This window comes from Cricetulus griseus, assembly GCF_003668045.3.
Source record: "Cricetulus griseus strain 17A/GY chromosome 1 unlocalized genomic scaffold, alternate assembly CriGri-PICRH-1.0 chr1_0, whole genome shotgun sequence".
Lineage (NCBI taxonomy): Eukaryota > Metazoa > Chordata > Mammalia > Rodentia > Cricetidae > Cricetulus > Cricetulus griseus.
Genome location: NW_023276806.1, coordinates 184,794,323 through 184,816,617, shown reverse-complemented (window position 1 = coordinate 184,816,617; position 22,295 = coordinate 184,794,323). Strand labels below are relative to the sequence as shown.

Here is a 22,295-nt window from a genome sequence, read left to right as displayed (position 1 = left end):
ATTCAGAGAGGGCCTAAGAGGGCCAAGCTTAATAAAGCAAATGCGATGACTGAGCTAACCGCATAAGCACTGAGCAAGTTGGGAAAAAGTATGAATGGTAAATAATGGTTTGAATTCCATCCTTCATGGGGATAGAGGGGTTTTGCTTAGTGAGTCTGAATGTGTAGTCCTGCAGGCTTTTTAGTTTTAATTTAATTGAATTTTGTGTGTATATATGTATGCGTAGTCTGTGTATGTGTGTCTGTGCATCCGTGCATGCATGTGTATGTAAATGTGTGTATGACCGAATTGCCACAGTGCACATGTGGAGATCATAGAACATCTTTGTGGAGTCTCTTCTCGCCTTCCATCACTTTGCATAGGTTCCCAGAATCAAACACAAGTTACCAGGCCTGTGCAACTTAGCATTGTATACACAGGGCCATCGTCTCCTGGCCCTAATGCTATGTGTTAGAAAGAATGGGAGTTCAAGTACCTAAAACTGAGGAAAATAATTCTTTATTAACATACCGTGTGCTCCAGATCACAAGCCCACCCATAAATTCTATCCCAGATAAGGAATTAAGGTAATCTTGAAAAGAGAATGCAACCAGCAATTAATGTAGGTAGCTCTGGTAAAGGAGCACAGACTCCTCTGAGCATGGGGTGCCCCCACACTGCAGACCCCTCTGAGAACATGGTGCCCCTACACTGAGTCTCTAGCAGGTTCAGCCCTGCTCCTTGAAGTCTCATTGTTCACCCTTCATCCTAAAAGGATAGTTCCATAGTGCCATCTATGACAAAAGGCTTTTGGCTTCTTTGGGAACAACAGCTCTGTAGCTTCCTGATAGTGACAGTGTCCTCTTTACCAGTGGAAACGAGAGTTCCTAAATTCTTAAAGCCTAAACGAAATGCCTTCTGAGAGTTTTTATTGTGAATGTCATTTGTTCAGTGATAATGACTGCTAAGTCATTTTCAGGCTTGATTACAAGAGGAGGATTTTTAAATCTGACAGCCTGTGGCGTTGTTGTCTTCATGTAGAAGATACAGAAAGAAACAGCAGGTAGAACACACAGAGAGGTCCCCCAAATTTGTTACCAATTAACCACAAAGAAAGGACAACCTACAGTCAGACATTTTTTTTTTCAAGACAAATTTTTTCTGTGTAGCCCTGGAGGTCCTGGAACTCACTGTAGACCAGGCTGGCCTTGAACTCACAGAGACCTGCCTGCCTCTGCCTCCTGAGTGCTGGGATTAAAGGTGTGCACCACCACTGCCAAGCTACAGTTAGATATTTTGATAATCAGCATTTTTTTCTTTCTTCTTTGTGTTTTCCACTTCCCACATCTCAATGGCATTCATTTCCAGTCCCAGCTGGGTGGTGGTGCCTGCTGCACCTCTGTCTGCAGGGTCAACTCTACCGGGCTGCTTTGGTGAGGCACAGGGGCCACTCTCCCAAGTGCTACAGCTGGTGAGGGGTTGGGTAAGATCCTCCACCTACTGCAGGTGTTGAGGGGCAAGCAAGAGGGACATCTTTTCCTCAGTCATGCCACCACATGGCAGATGAGAAGGGTGTGACCCGTTCTCCCATTCTTGCCCATGCCTCTGTGAACATGGTCAGCTCTATTGTGCTGTCCAGGTGAGGTGTATGGCTCTCTCTCCTGAGGGCTTCAACCAGCGAGGGGCAGGACCAGTTCTCCCTAGTGTTGCAGCCAGTGAGGGGAGGGGCCAACTGTACAGTTCTAACGTCTCAGCCTTTACTGCTATCAGGAGCCACAGAAACAGAAACAGCAGCTGCATCAGGGCCAGAAACCCAGACATGGGCCCCAGCAGCAGCCCAGGCCTAGACATCACCATGGCCATGGTGGCAATCAAGCCACTCACCTCAGCCACTCCTCACCTCTTTCTCCTCTTCAGATATGTCTCTAACCACAGGACATAAACCATTCTCCCATACCACACTACACATTTGCTCACCATAATAGTACCCATCTGTCCGGCAATACAAGGGGCCAGGTGGACCTGTGCCTTCTCTACTGAGCCCAGGGTTAGACTACCCGAGACCTGTGTGGGGGCCTCCTTGTCACTCAGTCTGTAATCAAGCTGGGCAAGCCCATTCTTCCTCAGCGCAAAGATATCACAATAGTTCCCAACTGCCTGGCACTTCTGGTTGGTGTGGAGGTGCTGCTGGAGTCCTTTTGCAGGCCGGAGCTAGGATACCCCACACACACACACACACACTGTGTTTGGTTGCGTTCTGCCTGCTGCAGCTGCATGGGGAAGAGAGTGTGGCTCAAAACTACATGTTTTTAAACAAAATTTGTTGGTCAAAATATGAATGTTATGCCAAATTTGTGAGACCCCAAAAAGACCACCAAAGAGCTAACTCACCAATGCAAATGCATAAGGTTTATTGTTGAGTCACAAGCCTCGGCAGGGACTAAAAACTGGCACAGCAGCTGCAGGAAAAGGGTGCTGGCCTCAATTGCAAAGAGTTTATAAAGGAAAAAAACTGCAAGCAGGGTGGTACATGCCTTGGCTGTTCAGGATTGGATAAGAGTAGGTGACCTTTGGATTCATTGTCATGAGGGCTAGGGGCATTTCAAAATTGTTGCTAATGGTTGCCCACAAGGAAGGGTGGTGAGAAGATGCTGTTTACCAAAATTAGTCATTGCCTGGCCACCCAGATGGGATCACTTTGATTAGGGTGAGCACAGTTTGGGTGCTCCTTGGAACTGTTTATGGTTCTTTGGCTGGAGCTCAATCAGCCTTGTGCCACACAGGGAATTTCTCAGTTGGCTTTTTCTGAGGATGGAGTTAACTCCATCCTCTCTACTTTACCTTGCTCTTACAATGAAGTTGTTAGAACATCATTTAGTGACATTCCACTAATCCTGTGCTAACATTTCTTCATGAATAACACTGATAATTATATTAAGATATTCTCTATCAATGGGCTGTATATGTATATATGTAGAAATTCTTTGTGAGACGGCTGACTTAAGTGCTTATGAAATCCATTTTCCACCCTCTGTCAACAGCTTCTATGTTACTATGCAATGAAAACAGCCCCTTCTATAGTAAAATACTTTCCCTAGCTGAAGATTCTTCCTGAAGGGGGGTTTCCTAGCAGTAAATAACCAAAAATTCACCAGGGTAACTATATTCTTCCATTTTTCCCATGCCAGGAATCTTTAAAACTATGGCAAGCAGACCCGATGAAAAGGAAGATGCCATTGCCTTGGAGATCCAGTCTGATGCTTTGCTCATCCTGTCGGGGCTCTGCGAGCATTATATTCAAAGGAAGGTGTGTGATGCCCGTGAGCCTGCACTGCAGGTCTCCCAGTCTCCTAATGGTACACTCTCCTAGGTGTCCATGAATGTTGCCCTCTTTCCTGATCCTGTAAAATATGGGCTGCTGTCATGGCTTAGCAGTTAACCACACCGCTGCTAAGCCTGACAACTGAGTTTCATTTCTGCAATACACATGACAGGAGAAAATTGTCTTTGACTCCTAAACAGACATCATGACACACGCCTGCCCACACACATACGGAATGAATAAACAAAATTTAAAAACCTAACCAAACTTTAATACTTTAATGAAAGTGCAAACACAGTGAAATACACACAGCTTCAATATATATTTTAATAGGTTTGGTAAATGTATATAACATATTTTACCAATACTCAAATTGGAAAATGTAATATGCATCTCTCCATACAATCTCATATAGGTATCACATTGACTCATGTGCTTTGCAGCCACCCCCTATTTGCCTATAGATTAGTTTTGCCAATTCTTTTTGTTGTTGTTGTTGTTGTTTGTTTGTTTTTTTTTTTTGAGACAGGGTTTCTCTGTGTAGCTTTGGAGCCTATTCTGGCACTCGCTCTGGAGACCAGGTTGGCCTCGAACTCACAGAGATCTGCCTGCCTCTGCCTCCCGAGTGCTGGGATTAAAGGCATGCGCCACCAATGACCGGCTGCCAATTCTTTATATTAGTGAAATCACACAGTGTTTCCTCTTCTGTGTAACTGGAGTTTCTTTTCTGCCTGGTCCCGTCTCCCTTGAGCCCCAAATAAACACAGGGATGCTATATTAATTATAAAACTGTTGGGCAATAGCTAGGGCTTCTTGTTGGCTAGTTCTGTCTTATTTATTAACCCATTTCTATAAATCTATGTATTTCCACATGGTCTTGGCTTACTGGAGAATTCCCGGACCTGTTACTCCTTTAGCTGCTACATGGCATCTCCTTACGGTGCCTCTCTGCCTACCTTTCCCAGAATTCTCCTCATCTCCTACTCCCGCCTATTTTCCTGCCTCTATTGACCAAACAGTGTTTTATTCATCCACCAATAAGAGAAACATATATATAGAAGGACATCCCCCATCACTTCTGTGTGTTTTTTGTTATCCAAAAAGAAATAGGTATTTCTGAAATATCTTCATATTGTTGCATGCATCATTCCTTTCTATTCCTCAATAGTATTCTATGAACTATTAGCATGTGTATATCTTTTATCTTATTAATAAGCACTTAAGCTGTTTCTATTTGGATGGGTTAAAACTAAAGCTTTAGGGAATATTCTCCACCTTGTCTTTTGGGGGATGTAATGTTTTCATTTCTTCTGAGTCAAAACATAGTAGTAGAATTACAAGACCTAAAGTAGTCAAACAGCTTTCCATCCTAGGCTGTAGTATCAGAAATATCACTTGAAGTTTGAAATGTCTTTATATCTAAAATTGGAACTTCAAAACTAGAGTTTAATTCCCTTTGATACTTACTAGCTTCAAAGAAAACCATTAAGTTCATAAATTGATAATTTAGATAGGAAGAGATAGGGTTGGAGAAATGAAAATTAGAAAGATTTAGATAGATTTTTAAATTTTAAGACTTATATACTTTATGTGTATGAGTGTTTTGCTCACAAGCATGCCTGTATACTATATGCATGCCTGCTACTCAATGCCAGAAGAGAGAACTGGCTCCCCTGGAACTGCAGTTATGGGTGCTTGTGAGCTGCCATGTGGGTGTTGGGAATTGAATCTGGGTCCTCTGAAAGAAAACAATTGCTCTTAATTGCTTAGCTGTCTCTCTAGCACACTAGATAGATTTTTCAAGAGTGGCAATAGGAAGAAAAAATGGTTTAGTTCTGAGCCTTGACATATAATGTACTATTATTTTCTGTACTGTGCCTGCTCGTCTAGAAAAAATAATCTTGATCAAAATGGGAACGAGAATAGAGCAACATGACAGTGAGAAAAATAAATGGTAAGGGAAAAAGACTGAGTGGTAATAATTTTATATAAATCACTAAAAGCTGAGTAGCCGTTTATCTACTTATTCCTGTTTTGAGAACATAATAACATCTTCCATGATCCATACTGATGTCTGCTCTTCATTTGGCATGATTGTGTTCACTCTAATGTGGAAAAAGTCATGGGCAAGTTTTACATGGTTTATATTATTCAGACACCGAAAAAACTACTCAGAAAAATTTCCTCATTATAAGAAAAATTATTATTAACCTAACACATTTTGATACCCTCTTAAAGTAGTTGACATTATAATAATTTACGACGAAGAACTAGGAATGAATGAATACAATTTTTTAAAAAGCTTACTTTTTTAAATTTATATTTATTTTATGTGTATGAGTGTTTTGCTTCTGTGTATGTACATGTGTGCCTGGTGCCCTAGGATCTCAGATGAAGGTTTCAGAGTCTCTAAAACTGGAGTTGTGGATGACTGTGAGCTACCATGTTCTGGAACTTGAACCCATATCCTCTGGAAGAGCAACAAGTGCTCTAAACTGCCAGGTCACCCCTCCAGCTCCAAATGAGTGCAATTTTTAATTGTGTTAAAACTCCCAGTTTAGAAACTAACAAACCTAGCTTATAAACAACTAAACAATTGCTAGCATTGTTTTTCTGGTAGAAAAAAACCTTAAGGGATAGGATGAGGTAGAGAAGAGAAAAATTACATATTTATTCTAGGAAATGACATAAACAACTCTCTTTAACAGGAAATGTTTGGAACTGAAGGAGTTGATATAATTCTTCATGTAATGAAAACAGACCCCAAGAAGTTACAGAGTGGCTTAGGCTACAATGTCCTTCTTTTCAGTACCTTAGACAGCATTTGGTGAGTATTACTATGACCAAGTGAACACCCCAGCATAAGAAAATTACATTTACAGCTACCAGCTTTCTCCCCTCAAAATCCCACTAGAGGGATAAGTTGGTGCCTTCTCTGTTTATCTGACCTAAACATGAGTTTGAAAAGTAACTAACATATCACTCAAGTAGAAAAGCCACTTGTTTCAAAACTTAGTAACTTGTTGTGTTCTAATCCCATTCCACTTTGGTGTCAGCTAGGAAAACATCCCTAAGCAGCATGATGCTGCTGCTGCTGATTCTGCCTTGGCTCTCTTAGGCACTGTGCTCTGTTCCACTGACATTCTCCTAGCCTTCCTGTAATTTTGTGTTGTTTAAATAATTATGCCTTTAAAATATATCTGGACATTTGATACAACAGTTACTTTTTCTTGTTCTTCTTAGCTGTTGTTGATAATTTAGACGCATTAATGTCGTCAGAGTTCTCCAGAGAAATAAAATTAATAGAAGTTACATAGAGAAGAATATTTATTATAGGAATTGGCTCAGTTATAAAGGTTGAAAAGTTCTAAGCTGAAAAAAAATAAATCTAAACATCTAACTTTGCTTCTTTTCCAATTGCTGTGACAAAATACCCTGGACAAAAGCTACTTAAGGAAGAAAGGGCTTATTTTAGCTCCTAATTCGAGGTTCCAACCTATCACTGAAGGAGTTGTCAAGGTGTCAGGCATTTGAAGCAGCTAGTTACATAACATCCACAGGTAAAAGCAGACAGAGAATAAATGCATGCATGTTTGTGCCCAGCTTGTTTTTTCCATTCTTAGATAGCCCAGGGAATGGTGCCACCCACAGTGGATGGGTCTTCTCATCATAGATAATGTAATCAACATAATCCCCACAGACTTGCCCAAGCCAACCTGGTCTCTTGTTTTCAAAAGGAAGGAATATAAAACCAAGGAACAGAGGAAGCTGTCATTAATGCTTGGAAGAAACAGATAAAAGTCTGTTACTAATGACTACCATCTTTCCCTACTATTGGTGATAGCTTAGACAGCCTATTAAGGAAACTCTAAGGAAAACAGTGAAAGCAGCCATGGAAAAGTTGTAGCCCCTCACTTCACACAGTCCACATGGACTTGAATAGTAGGCACTTTAGCAAATGTCAACTGCCATGATAAATGTGATCAAGAATTACCAAATATCTTAGTTGTGCCAAACTATAAAAGAGATGATAAACAGTTATACTTGAAGATGTAGTTATTACAGCAAGTTGGGGTCTTTAAGAATCACCAAAGCCACAAAAGTAAAGGAAGAAGTTGCAATACAACAAAGAAAATTGTAAAGAATTAATTGGTTTTAGTCTTTAAAAAAATTGTAAAAGTGCATGTCGATCTTCCAGAGGACCTGAGTTAGTTTCCCAGCTTCTAGATCAGGTGACTCATAACTGCCTGTAATTCCAGCTCCAAGGCACCAGACACCAACCTCTAGCCTACACACACACACACACATACACACACACACAAAAAAAAAAAAAACCTTGAAAAAGATAGTTGAAATTAAACTGCACTTATAAAGCTTCTTCTGAGTTTTAATTTTTAAAGTAAAAACAAAGTGGCTACTTGATTTAAAGGAATAAAGTTAAAAGCCTAGGCTAGCAATGCTTTGATAGGAAGAAGGTCTACAAGCTAAATCTAATGACGGATGTTTGAGGAATGACTGGCTTTCTTTTCATCGAAGGTGCTGCATTTTGGGATGCTATTCTTCTGAAGATTATTTCCTTGAAAAGGAAGGGATTTTTCTCCTTTTGGATATATTGGCAGTAAGTAGTGTCCACAACACTCTCACACAAAAGATAAATATATGTCTGTGCAAACCATTCCCTGACCAAGTACCAGAAAACAGTGCTTTGTGAATAAATGTGTCCCTCATCACGTGCAGCTAGCTATATTGGGGGTTGTTTCTTTGTTTGGGGTTTGGGGTTTTTGAGACAGGGTCTCTCTCTATGTAGTCCTAGCAGTCCTAGAACTCACTGTTATAGATTAGGCTGGCCTTGAACTCACAGAGATCTTTCTATCTCTACCTCCTCAGTGCTGGGATTAAAGGCATGTGCCACCACACCCAGCCAGATAGATACATTGGTTTAAATAAAATCCCTCCTGCAGATTAGGAAGCATTAGCATATTAAGGATTCTGAACACTCCTCCAGTTAAGGCATCAGTTTATAGAGGTCGGTGTTCCCAAACATAGGTGAGCAGACTTTTTTCCCTACTACTCTATCAACCTGCCAAGAGACAGTTAATTATTTTTGTTCTTTGACAATTCTTTGCATGTATATACTGCAACCTCTTTATTCTTATCCCTCACCCTCTATTTCCTCCTTTCTGTCCTAGTCATTGTCCCCTACCCCTGTAAATTTCTTTCCCATATTTGTAGATTTTTGTTTTGTTTTGTGACCCATTGGTTTTAATCAGGACTATCTATATGGCCACAGATTAGCTGAATCCACTGAAGCCTGGTAGAATCAATATTGGGTACACAACTGAAGACAATGACTGACCTTCCCAGTATCTATCAGTAACCAGTAGCTCAGCACAGAAAGGTAGGGCCCCATGGCCACATCTCTGATCTCTGATTGGTTGTTGCCAGGCCCAGTGTAGGCAAACATGGCTCTTGTGCGGTCATGTTTGCAATGGCTGTGTCATGTTCTGAAGATAATATTTTGCAGCCCTTCTTCCTGTGACCCACTTCTTATAATGTCTCTGTTTCCTTTGCCTCAATGCTCCCTAAGCTTTAGAGGGGATGCCACAAACATCCAGTTTAGAGATGAGTATACAGCTATCACTTATTGCTAGGGCTTTGACAAGCTATGAACATCTGTATTCATCACTGTTGACTACAAAGAAAAGATTCTTGATTTAAGATTGAAGAGCATTGGCCTATGGATATAAACATCAATGTTTAGAATACAGTTAGACACCATATTACTTTAGATAAACAGTAATAAATTACCCCTAGGGCATGTGATCTTCTCAGCCATGATTTCTCTCTGGGTTTATAGTACCATGCAGATACCTCCTGTGGAGAATGCCTCAAATTCAATCTGAGTGTTTTTGGTTGCCCCATAAAAGTTGTACCAGTAAACACATCTTGCTTGGCAGGTTAACACTGTAGTTTGCAGGTCTATCTGGGAAAGACCTCTGATGCCTTTTCACCCCCCACAGCCTACATAGGGGCTTCTGGCACTGTCAGGCAGCAGGATGGAAACTTGCAACTCAGTTCTAGCTTGGTTTCCCTACATCTTGCAACCAAGCTGTTTGGTGTCTTAAGCAATAGAATCTTATCATCTGGGTCTGGTGAGCAAGCAGGAGTCCATATGGTTTTGTAGATCTCTGGAGCCTTACTGGCCAGCAACCCATGAAGAGTGCCACATCCTTCCTGGGAATTCTGTTTAATTAACAGAGGTTTCTAGGAGCTGCAATATCCAGCCATTCAGATATCCCCATCTAACTTTTTAAAAACGTGGTTTTAGGGCTTTTTGTAGATTTATTTTACGTAAATGAATGTTTTGCCTGCATGTATGTATGCATATCGTGTGCCTGCCTAGTGCCCACAGAGCTCTGAAGAGGCCACTAGATCCCCTGGAGCTGGAGCTGTGGATGTCTGTGAGTTATGTGGATGGCGGGAATCAGAGAGAAATTGTTCTTAACCACTGGGCTATCCAGCCAGCCTCTTACCAGGTTTTAATTGGCTTACAAAATAGTAGGGTTCCATATGGCTTTTTCATACACCCCTCATTTTGGTCAACCTTTCTGGCCTCCCCTTCTTTTCTGTCTCCTTTCTCTCTCCAGTATTCTTTCCCCATCTCTTTCATATCACCCATGTTTTATAAGCCCCCCCCTTTAAAGCCCCTAATTCCCAACTGGCACCTTTCTAGCTCACTAACTTCTACAGGTCCAAATTAAATGTATAAATCTGAAGTTTCAAAGTTAAGATTGGATTTTCTACATCTAAATTCTGTATTTTGGTTAAAAAATATGCATGCTTGATGATAAGAGAAATTTTCTTTAATTCTTGAAAGTTCCTATATAATTACTGAAAGAGCACAGATTTACACATCAATTTAAGCTTTTTCATATTTGACTGCTACAGTTATATCAGTTGTTCTCTTGATAATGAAGAGTGTAGTCAATAATAATCTTTGCAGACCTTCATAAAGCATATAAATGGAGACAACCCTGTACTCACAGTGAACTGTCCCCAATAACTATGCTCATACATAGATTCTTTTCTTTTTTGAAAACTTCTCCTTCTATTTCCACCAAATGAATGCATTTTTACTATGAAGTGTGTTTCTGACTACTTAAGAATTATATTAAATCTCTTTATTGTTTTTGAGTTTTAGTATTTGAGAATGCTCATGAGTGACTTACTAGATATTGTCACCATCAGAGAGCTCAGCAGGAACTGGCTGATAATCCAAGTGTCTCTTTCAGTAAGACAGTCATTCTTAGTATTCATTAACATTTGTGTCATTTTCTGTTCCCTTGCAAAGCTGAAGCAAAAGAAATTCTGTAATCTGATACTTGGAATAATGGTTGAATTTTGTGATAATCCCAAAACCTCTGCTCATGTCAATGCTTGGCGAGGGAAGAAAGACTTAACTGCTGCTAGTCTCTTAATTAAACTGTGGAGAAAGGAGGAAAAGGAACTAGGAGTAAAACGTGATAAAAATGGCATGATTGTTGGTAAGTATGTTCATAATTTTTGGTAGAAACAATTAAAGGTGTATCTGTAGAGTTTTAAAGAATGTAGGAATTGAGGATACTTCCCCCATTTTATGGGGTGCCTCCAACAACATACTGAAGACTTTCTATCATAAATTGTGAATAATTGGAGTCTGAGGGGATAGTTCTGTCAGTTAAGTGCTTGCTGGACCAGAGTTCTACCTTAAAACCACAAAAAAAAGAAAAGAGAAAAAAGCCAGGCATAGCCAGGCGTTGGTGGCGCATGCCTTTAATCCCAGCATTCGGGAGGCAGAGGCAGGTGGATCTCTGTGAGTTCGAGACCAGCCTGGTCTACAAGAGCTAGTTCCAGGACAGCCTCCAAAGCCACAGAGAAACCCTGTCTCGAAAAACAAACAAACAAAAAAGCCAGGCATAGACCTAGCTCTGGGGATTCAGACTCATCCCCAGGGTTCACAGTCAGGCCCACAGAACCATGTATCCAAGGGCCGGTAACAGACTCTGTCTCAGAACAAACAAACAAAATAAAAAAGTAAACAAAATATAGGTTTCCTCTCACTTGCTCTCTCTCTCATTAATAAAGTAAGAAATTGTGAATAATTAGAAGAAAGTTAAGTAAGTGGGCGTATTTTTTACAGAATATTTTAAAACATGATATTTACCTATATTCTTTAACTCAGAAATTAATGTTACTTCTTAAATAAATCTATTTGGATTTCTTGCTTTTATAACTAGGTTTGGTGTTTCATTTAGCAATAAAACAATGCCTAAGTGAAGTGTTTGACACATTCTTTACAGTAATCCGTGCACTGGTGTTTTTGTATTTTCTTTCTTACACAAAAGAGATTGCTTTCTAGTAAAATTAAGTCAGATGTTCATCAGTGTTAAGTGCCATAGTCTAAAGAGGCTGATGGAATCAGTGTGTGATTGACTTGTAAAGTCTAATACTATATTACATCTTCTGAACCCTTCACACTGTCTTTTAGTAAAAAAAAAAATATGCTAGTAATATCTACTATTAAATAAAAATACTGCCACTTCAAATTATTTCTGTCTCTAATCCCTTTTTACTATCTGAGTTTTAAACCAAAACATTATGAAACAGCTTTTCTCTTCCTGGCATAATTTATAGAAACCAATCAAAATTGTTGCATTTCTATTGATCTGACATCAGCCCATCTCTGTAACTTTAAATTTAACAAAATTTTTACATTGAATTTTCATCTTTAGAGAAGACAGAACTGTAGGCTGGAGAGAGGGCTCAGCAGTTCAGAGTGCTGGCTACTCATCTAGAGGATCTGAGTTTGACCCAGCAGCCAGGTCAGATGGCTGACAACTGCCTGGACCACCAGCTTCTGAAAGCCAGCACCCTCTTCTGGCCTCCACTGGCACTCCCATACATGAGGCATACACACCCAGACATACACACATAAATAAATCATTTAAAAAATTAAAACTATAGCTGTGGGTTTTTTTCCTGTTGAGACAGAGTCCCTCTATGTTGCCACTATTGTCCTGAAACTGTATGTAAACCAGGTTGACCTACACTACTTCCCACATGTTGGGATTAAAAGTATGCACCCTTATGCCTGGAGTGGCTATAATTTTTTACGTTACATGAATAAGAAAAATGAAAGCCATAAGTTTTGCCACACAATGGGAAAAATTTACTGACTATGCTTTCAAAATTGTAGCCATGGTCTGACAGTGTACCAGTGTATCAGTGATAAAGTGATTGCTTACCAGTCCTAGGATGGATTCCCAGAACTTTCAAAAGGAAATAACAAGGCACTATATGTTTGTTTTAATTTTTAAATATATATTTATGTTTTGATCCATTTTATATTGGGACAAAATATCAAATATTCACTATAGTTTCTATCTCTTCCTTCTATGTTTCATGATACCCAATCATTAGATACAAAGAAACCTCTATTTACTAGTTTTCAAGAAGAACAAAAGATTATGCCCCTTCCTGCTAACTGCCCATCTGTTGCAGTTATGGATGTCGCTGAGAATATCAGAGCAAAAATTTATGCTGTGTTGGGAAAACTAGGTAAGAAACCCCTGCAACTCACAAGTTTCTGTGTGATGAGTGTCGCTGCAGAGTCCATGTGACACATGTGAATAAAGTCCCTTTGTTCAATAAATGCATGCCCCCTCATGATCTCTCTTTTTTAATTATTTATTTATTATGTGTACAGTGTTCTGCCTGCATGTCTGCGTAGAGGCCAGAAGAGAGCACCAGTTCTCGTTGTAGATGGTTATGAGCCACCATGTGGTTGCTGGGAATTGAACTCAGGACCTCTGAAAGAGCAACCAGTGCTCTTAACCTCTGAACCATCTCTCCAGCTCTGTCCCTCATGAACTGTGGCCAGCATGTAATATATATGAGAGTATTATTTAAAAAGTTAGAGTTTTGGAATGTGGAGCCCAAAGAGCAGTTCTTTTTAGCTTCCCAGGCAATTTCAGTGTGTAGCAGAACCATGAGCAGTTAGGCTTGAACATTAGCATTCTGAATCATCTCAATTTTTAAACTCTTTGCTTTCTATTAAGGGAAAAGTTCTCATTTACTCTTTAGCTTCTGGCCATGGTCCAGAAAGAATGAGTTCTTTGACTGTGTAAGGATAACCTGCAGAAGGATTTGTTGTGGAAGTGTATTTTTGCATTTGTTTTTATGGTAGAAATATGAATCTTGAAACCATTCTCTTATTAAAATAATTCTCTCTGAACAAACTTTGATAGATTTTGAAAACTTACCTGGCCTCTCTGCTGAAGATTTTGTCACCCTCTGTATAATACATAGATACCTTGATTTTAAAGTAAGTACCTTTTAATAACTTTAAGTCTGTTATATCAAAACTAAATTGGAAAATAAAAGATGTATCCATAACTAGAACAGTTGTTCACATTACTCTAGTATTCTTGTTCTGTTTTTCACATGATTGTGATATAAAACCCAAAGCATTTGGATTTCTATCATGAGACCAAATTGTATTTAACTGACAGAGCCACGTGCTTCATAGACAGATGAGAGATGACAGAGTAGTCATAAGCTGGCCAGTGGCTGTGACTGCATGCACAAAACGTGCACAAGAGAGAACCAGAGTCCCCGCATGGATCAGGGAGGTGGTCAGAAAACCCCACCCTAGCTGAGGAACTGTTGGCAACTGACTGCTGCTTGGAGAGGGAGGGTCTGTTCCACGTGACCCTACACCCGCTCATGTGCTGACACTACTAAGTGGGAGGGCTCCATGGGCTGGCTCTTCTAAAAGAGAGCACATGAAATTGAGAGGGACTCCTGGGGCGGTGGCTAGGAGAGGAGTAAGAGGAGAGGAATGGACTTGATAGATACATTATACTCATATATAAAATTCTCAGTCAGCCCAACTGTCAGCTTGTAAGAGAAGGTGAATATTACAGAATCAATCTGAATTCTAACAGGATTTTAGAAATCTTTTCTGTTTGGAAAGCGGTAGAGCCAGAAGTAAGCAAGTTATTACTTATCAAAGTGATATTCCTTATCAAAGTATCCTTTATCATTTCTTTATGCCATAATCAAATCTCACTTAAAAGTGACTAGGTTGCTTACTTCTCTACTAAATGAACTGAGTAAATGAATATCTATGAAGCTTCAGGAACATCTTCTGAAGTACATTTTATTTCTGCTAGTATTATGTATTTAGATGTTGTAAATGAAGAAGTCTTTTTTCAAATGAAAACAAAATTAAGCTGTATTCCTGTTTTAGATGATATGACAGTTTCTCTAGTTTTCATATAACTTAGCCTTACTCTCAGAATATGAAGTGAGATTTTAGCGTGATGAAACTGTAGTTAAAATCTTGAGAGTCAGTTACATGCCTTTGTTAACAGGATCCCAGTTCTAGGAGTCACATGTCCCAGGCTCCCAGAATGCCCCTCTTGTTCCTCCAGATTCAGCATGACCTACCTTTCAGTAGAGGGCTGAAAGGAGTAATAGCATCAGAAAGCCAAGCTTGTTCTACAGCTATGAAATGAAACTTAACTATACGCCAGAATACTGTGAGGTAGCTGGTGCCCACATCATTCTCAGCACATCTAACTTATTCCCAAGAAGGAAGTTAGGAAAAACTTAAGCATTAACAAGATGACCACTACATAAGGAATTATGTAAAATTGTTTCATTTACTTTCATCAATTTAAATTTCTCAACTTAAACTTTGCCATGACAGATTGGAGAAATATGGAATGAAATATGTGAAGAAATAAAATTGGAACAATTAAAACTAGTCACTTCAGATAAAATGTCTTTGGAATCTATTACAGCAGCAACAGAAAACATTGGAAAGATGGTTGCTACCCTGCAAAGTGAGATGATTGAAAGCCAAGCACGCCAAGATGTGCAAAACGAGCAAAGAGTATATGCAAAGGTAAGCCAACGAGACACAAGCTGTTAATCTCAGTATGTAAAGCAGATGAAGTTAAACATAAAGTGGATTTGTCTTATTTGTGAATATTTTACCATTAAATTATTTTCCCTTCCCTAACAATTATTTTCAATGTCTTTGTGCAATTTTAAAAGAAACTATAGAGTTAAGAGTTTAAAATGTAATTACTGTTGCTAATGATGCTTTTGCATTATAATTTAATTTCTTGTTTTCTTTTTTATCTGTGTATACATGTGGTATATGTTTGTTTACACATTTATGTGCATGGAGGTTTGTACACAAATGTGGAAGCCAGACCAGGTGGTGGTGGTCCAAGCCTTTAATCCCAGCAGTTGGGAGGCAGAGGCAGACAGATCTTTGTGAGTTCGAGGCCAGCCTGGTCTACAGATCAAGTTCCAGGACAGGCTCCAAAGCTCCAAAGAGAAACCCTGTCTCAAACAAACAAGAAAGTGAAATCCAGAGGTGAATGTTCAGTATCTTTCTTAATCACGCTCAACAAGGTCTTTCTCTCTCTGAGCCCACAGCTCATAGATTCAGTTCAGTTGAAAGCCAGAAAGTCCCAGAGATGCTCCTGTCTCTTCCTCCCCATCAGTGGAATTACGGGCATAGGCCACCTTGCCAAGCTTTTTATGTGGGTTCTGGTGATGTGAACTCAGGTCTGCATGCTTGTACAACAAGCAATGTATTGGCTGAGTTATCTCCTCAATACTCTTATATTTTACAAAGTAAAGAGATACCTGACACACTTATTGCTTTGACATGTCCAACAGGATTCTAAAAGTTGTAACCTGCTTAAATATATACTTATAGAGGGGGACTAGAGAGGTGGCTCAGTGGTTAAGAGCACTGGCTACTCATCCAGAGGACCTGGGTTCAATTCCCAATACTCACATGGCAGCTCACAGTTGTCTGTAACTGCAGTTCCAGGGCATCTAGCATCTCCAAACAGACATGAATCGCAGGCAAAACACCAATGCACATAAAATAAAAAATTAAATATATACTTTTAATATCTCCTGGCTGTTTATCTGTTATGGAATACATAACTTCATAGAAAGATAAAATTATCTTTCACACCTCATTCGGTCATAGATCTTTTACTGTTTTGCTGTCTATAGACTTATTCATCCATCAACTTCATCCTCACCTCAATCCCAAAACATTTATGAGCATTGATTCTATACATTCTTTTTTTTTTTTTTTACATAAAACTGGTCTGACTTTAGCTGAACAGAGAAGTCAACCAGGAAAATAGCAGCCTTTGTCCTAAAACTTTGCACAGATGAGAAACTGCAACATTGTTTGTTTGACCAACTAAGAGACACTTAAACAATGTCATCCATAGACACAGGGATGTCACCACTTTGTATTGGTTCTCTATGACTCTATGACTACAGTTAAACACTTATGGCTCCTTGAGATGATCTCCAAAGTGTTGTCTTTCCACATAGACTATTGAATGTTTGATGCTACAGCTTAGGACCTGTGTCCATTCACGGGTGGACTGCCACTCTGCAGCTAATTGCTTCCAAGTTTTGCTTGCACAAAGTTTTTATGACAAGAGTACTGCTATAATCTGCTCAGAACTGGGAAGAAAAGATGGAACACCAGTTCTTCTGAATTACACAACCTTTGCCATTTTGACTGAATATTTATTGCCATACATCTGTCCCCACTTTTTTTCCCAAGAAATTATTTTTTATTAGTTCAAATTAGAAAAAAAAAAACTTGCTTCACATGTTAATCCCTTCTCCCTCTCCCTCCCCTCCTCCCTCACCCCCCCACCAGCCCAGTTCTTTAGTGGCCCTAAGAATATTGTATTTATAATGGATGGTATTATATGTATTTATCTGATACACAAATATTCACCGATGGTGTGTATCCTCTGATTACACAATGGGGAGTCTGTTAAGAAATACGGAGTTGTTGGTTAGTGGTTTGCCTTCTAGACTGCAGTTCCACACCAACCTAGCAGTCTCACAAAATTGCGTACCTTGTTGCAGTCATAGATTAAAAGTAGTTCTGCCAATATTATTGGCTAAATTAATGATCAGTGGCAGCAGGATCTCTTTATTTTCACCCGTGAATTTCTCTTTAAATCCTGCCTTGAGTTTTCTCTGGACATAATGTCTTCACAGACTGGAACTACAGAAAGCACCCAGTCTTTCAGAGAATGCTCATTTTTAAAATGTTCTCAACAGTTGGCTTTATGTGCTGTGGAAAGTAGTTCAAACCTTAACCGTAGAGCAAATAACGTTTTTGATGTTAAGACTTTTTGTTGTTGTTGTTGTTGTTGTTGTTGTTGTTGTTTGCTTTTTGAGGCAAAGTTTCTATGTAGCCCTGGTTGTCCTGGAACTCACTTTGTAGAGCAGGCTATCCTAGAACTGAAAGGTTTCTGCCTTCTGCTGCTTCCAGAGTGCTCAGATTAAAGGCTTGCACCAGCATTCCCAGCAATGCCTGTTTTTGAAATTGTTATGTATTCTAATTTCTTTTTTAGGCAGCCTCAAATTAGTCAGCCTCATTTTAGTCAGCAAAATGGAGGCTCTTCCTTTAAAACGGGGACTTCAAGACCTCTGGTGTGTTTAGAAACTGAAAGTCCTAATTTTCTTATTTGTTTCAGATACAGGCCACGCACAAGCAAAGAGAACTGGCTAATAAATCATGGGAAAACTTCTTGGCTAGAACATCAAATGCTAAAACACTAAAGGTAGGATTTTTAAAGCATTATCAGTATACACAACACCAGCCAATCTTTTTTGTTTGTTTGTTTTTCAAGACAAGGTTTCTCTGTAGCTTTGGAGGCTGTCCTGGAACTCGATTTGTAGACCAGGTTGGCCTTGAACTCACAGAGATCTGCCTGCCTCTGCCTCCCAAGTGCTGGGATTAAAGGCATGCACTACCAACGCCCACCCAGCAACACCAGCCAGTCTTAAGGACCATTCTTTCTGAAGACTGAATATTCATTTCCTGCAATGTTCTGTAGGATACTACCTCCGTTAGATCCTTGCCTGCCTCTTAGACTGACAACTGAAAGCATTTTACAACTGAAAAATGCGGCTTTGCATTTCATTTGACTTAACACTAGGAAGTCTGGATCTTGTTCCTAAACAATGAGATGACAGCCAGGGGGGAGCCAGAGAGAGCTGCCCCCTGCTGCCCATTCTGAACCTTATGAAGGATCCCATTTCTATAAGCAGAAGTGTGAGGAACAGGAAAGCAAATGTACCTTCTCTCTAATGACCATCTATCATATTTTACTATCAGTTAACACATTTTCTTTCTAATTTAAAAATCTTCAGAAAGCAAAAGCGCTCCAGGAAAAGGCTATAGAATCCTCTAAATACAGTGAACGACCACAAAATGCACTATTTCACCAAACAGTTATTAAAGGCCTTAACACAACGGTAAGATCTTTTTTTTTTTTTCCCCACATCTCTTTCTTAATAGACATGAACGTTGGGCTGCCAAAATATTATTTCTATGGGAAGTTTTGCCTGTATATTTGAGTTTTGTTGTTCAAATTCTCCAAGGCATATCTCTAAGACACTTCACCCCTCTCCCCTCCCACCCCCAGTGCTAAGTTAGAACAGACACTGCCCCCAGGTTTCTTACGGAGGTTTCTTGCTGCCAGCACTTTGGTTGCAGCTCGCAGGTGGGGTAAGCACAGTTAGTTCTCCTCTGTCTGGAAATAGACCTGTACCACATACCAGTTTGCTTTGTGAGTTCTGCTGGGCACAGTTTGTCCCTAGCCACAAAACTACTGCGCATTAGAAGAATTCAAGCCCACTTTCTTGTCACCAAAGTCCTTAGCTTCCTCGTATGTCACACTGTTTCTGTTACGTTTTTTGTCTTTCCCAAAGCAAACCATATGCTCTGTGAGCTTTTCTGTTATCAAAAGGTTTCTAAGTAGACTTTGAGATATTTGTCTTCTCCTTCTCCAGGTACCTTCAGGTCGGGTGGTGACAGTGGAAAGCACTCCTACTCGGTTACTGGGAGGACCTCTGGCTGACACAGACATGGCTCTTAAAAGACTGCCTGTTCGAGGAGGAGCCTTGCAGAGGGTGAAAGTGAAGACACTGAATGAGCCAAAAAAGACCGCCCCTATCTGATAGGCTCCAGACCTTTATGAAATACGTTCTACTTAGAACTGTTTAGCTGAATGTATATTTATATACAAATGTAAGGCAAAAGGTTAGAATAAATATTTTAGAAAATATTATAAAATTAAAGTCAGGATAATATAGTTTATTTTTTATTAAAAAGCATCAATATACGCATCAGAAAAGCTTATCTTTTCCACTATCTTTGGAAAAGCTGTTGCTCCCTTAACTAAAATTGTAATGTTTGTTTATCAGTTAGGACTACCCTGAAGGACACTGTTGTAGACTTCATATCTTCCTTCCTGAGTAATGTAGACTGTGGGCACTGTTGGATCAAAGGAATGAAACTGACTTAGGAGGGATTTCCTTCCAGCAGCCCCACCATACATTCTTCCCACAGAGAAGAGTAGATACATTTTCTCAATAATTTCTGCTGCTCCCTCTGCATCATGGAACCCTCGACTGATCACATGCCCACTCCAGAGCATCTCACCTTGAAGTCACACACATCTTCCTTCCTTGCTCTTGGAGCCATAGACAGTCCACAGTCATCTAAAATACCTTGATGGAGTCAGAAGTCAAGGCACTATCGAATGAAAGACACATGAACACCAGGAACAACAAATAATATGTTGGTGAAAGTAGAAAATAAATGTATCTATTATAAGAGGCAAGTGTCAGTCACAAGCTAAGCAGCAAAAATCAAAATACAGATACAGTTGGTTTTACTATTAATATATAAATTTTCAAAGTGGTGTTGGAGAGATGGCTTAGTGGTTAAGAGCACTGGCTGCTCTTCCAGAGGTTCCGGGGTTTAATTCCCAGCAACCACAAGGCAGCTCACAACTCCACTCCCAGAGGATCTGATCCCTCTTCTGGTACCTTTGAGTACCAGACACTCACATGCACAGACATACATATAGGTGAAACTCCCATATACATAAAAAAGATAAATAAAAATTTAAGTAAGTTGAAGTTTGCAGCTATTTCTTTTTTATTTTTATTTTATTTTATTAGTTCAAATTAGGAACAAGCTTGCTTCAGATGTCAATCCCTTCTCCCTCTCCCTCTCCCTCTCCCTCCCCCCCAGCATCCCACCTGCCCCTAGCCACCACCACCCCCACTCCCTAAGCAGGGAAAGGCCCTCAAAAGGGGCTCCCTAAAGTCTACCACAGCATCCTGGGCCAGGCCTAGGCCCTTCCTAATGAGTCCAAGTCAAGAGAGCATCCCTTCATATGGGATGGGCTCTCAAAATCCCTTCTTTTTTTTTTTTTAAGACTTTACATATTTAATACAGTAAAGTTTGCAGCTATTTCTAATGCTTTCTCTAATGCGCAAGTGACATTGTGGGGGAACAGATAGAAGAATGCAGCATGAGTTGTTCATACAAACAGTAGCAAGTAATGCCTCATTTCTATCCCAGACACACCCAGAATCCTTATGCAGTGTCCATAGATAAGAGCAATGAATCTTTGCAGCATTTGGAGACTATGAACATTTGTAGACTCTTAGTTCCCCAAAGGCAAGGGAGAGAACATGTATAATTTACTATTACAATCAATACTTCAGTAAATAAGTTAGTGATGGTGGCCTTGACTCATGCAGCTTTTCTCTTGAGGTCTTCAAATGTAACAATGCACTGACCTCAAAATGAAGAATCAGCCCACAGGATACTTGACAAGTGATGCCAAGCAAGGACAGCATGTTAAAGTAGTTTGAGCATATATATGAAAGTAATTGTAGCATAAATATAATGGTATAAATATAAACAAGTTATAGAGAAGCTGATATGATCCAGGTGAGTATCAGTCAGTTTTGCACATAGTACAACGTTCCATCTCCAGAGTGATTTAGACTAATCACCATCAGGATTACTCAAAGTCTACAGACTGTTCTGCTATTCATCAGGAAGAGAGAAGGCAAACTAAGACAGATTATTTTCTAGCAGACATTTACCACATGAAGAAGAATAGGCTGATGGGAAGCAGGAATTGAGCTTACTGCAGAGACCATACAGATGGTAGGCAGATCTCTAACCCATTTGTCTGGCACAGTCCAGTCATCATACAGTGAGCGAGTGAGTCCACCTCTCTGATAACATCACAAATGTTTCTGCTTTTCTTTCTTTGTATTCTGTTCACACTCCTCTTGAGTCCTAGTGGATATTCTGTCTAGGCTGCCCTGCCTGAGAGATGGATAGTATTTTCTTCCATGAGCCAGCTGGGACAAAATTTCAAGCTTTCAAACTGCAATGTGTACTAATCAAGTAAATAAAACCTATGCTTTGGAATCAGAATGAGCTGTTTGGTATCCTTAAGGCCTCTGGAAGTTCATCAATTATGCATTAAGTTAGATGAACTCTGTAAACCCAGACCCATGAGATAGATTTTGAGTATGCATTGTACAACTACAAACAATGTTGGAAAGAAAAAAAAAGGATAGCTGGCTTCATCAACTAACTTTGTAAAGCAGGAAAGAGAAATAGTATGTCCCGATACCCCTGTTACTCAATACGGTTTTGGGAAATTACTTTAACTTACATTTTTATGTCATTGAACTGCTTTTGAATTTATTATGTTACTGTTTTTCTGCCTTTTATCTGATTGTCATGAAAACTCTGAGCATCAAAGATTGTGTCTTGATTGTTCACCAATGTTCCCTCTACCTCAGTGAGTATTTGCTGAATGGATGAAGGACAAACAGGAGTGAGTTTTTCTATATGATGAGAACATGATTTTTGCAGTTTCTTGTGGGGAACACAGACAGATGCAATGTGTTGTTAATGTTAGCACAGCATAAAATGATCTCAATGATTCAGACCCATGGGAATGGCAAAGCCTTCCCTGGGTCAGGCTCAAGGAAATGGCAATGCCTCCTGGCCCATGTGTGAATACTGACAGTGTATACAGAAAGCATCAATTACAAC

At 39.7% G+C, this 22,295-nt stretch overlaps 1 protein-coding gene across 2 annotated transcripts in view; it reads left to right on the top strand.

The window, feature by feature from the left end:
- Nucleotides 1–20,364, top strand: part of Cfap69 (cilia and flagella associated protein 69) — a 60,678-nt gene extending 40,314 nt beyond the window's left edge. The window contains exons 14-23 of one of the 2 annotated variants that reach the window (XM_027391575.2): nucleotides 3,168–3,286; nucleotides 6,010–6,128; nucleotides 7,838–7,919; nucleotides 10,653–10,845; nucleotides 12,761–12,898; nucleotides 13,588–13,664; nucleotides 15,054–15,251; nucleotides 17,890–17,976; nucleotides 18,569–18,673; nucleotides 19,211–20,364. In XM_027391575.2, coding sequence (XP_027247376.1) covers nucleotides 3,168–3,286; nucleotides 6,010–6,128; nucleotides 7,838–7,919; nucleotides 10,653–10,845; nucleotides 12,761–12,898; nucleotides 13,588–13,664; nucleotides 15,054–15,251; nucleotides 17,890–17,976; nucleotides 18,569–18,673; nucleotides 19,211–19,378 — 1,286 coding nt within the window. In that variant the 3' untranslated portion in view covers nucleotides 19,379–20,364. Of the gene's footprint in view, nucleotides 1–3,167; nucleotides 3,287–6,009; nucleotides 6,129–7,837; nucleotides 7,920–10,652; nucleotides 10,846–12,760; nucleotides 12,899–13,587; nucleotides 13,665–15,053; nucleotides 15,252–17,889; nucleotides 17,977–18,568; nucleotides 18,674–19,210 lie in introns of those variants that run through there. The other variant, XR_003480323.2, reaches the window with a different exon arrangement.
- The last annotated feature ends 1,931 nt before the right edge of the window (nucleotides 20,365–22,295 follow it).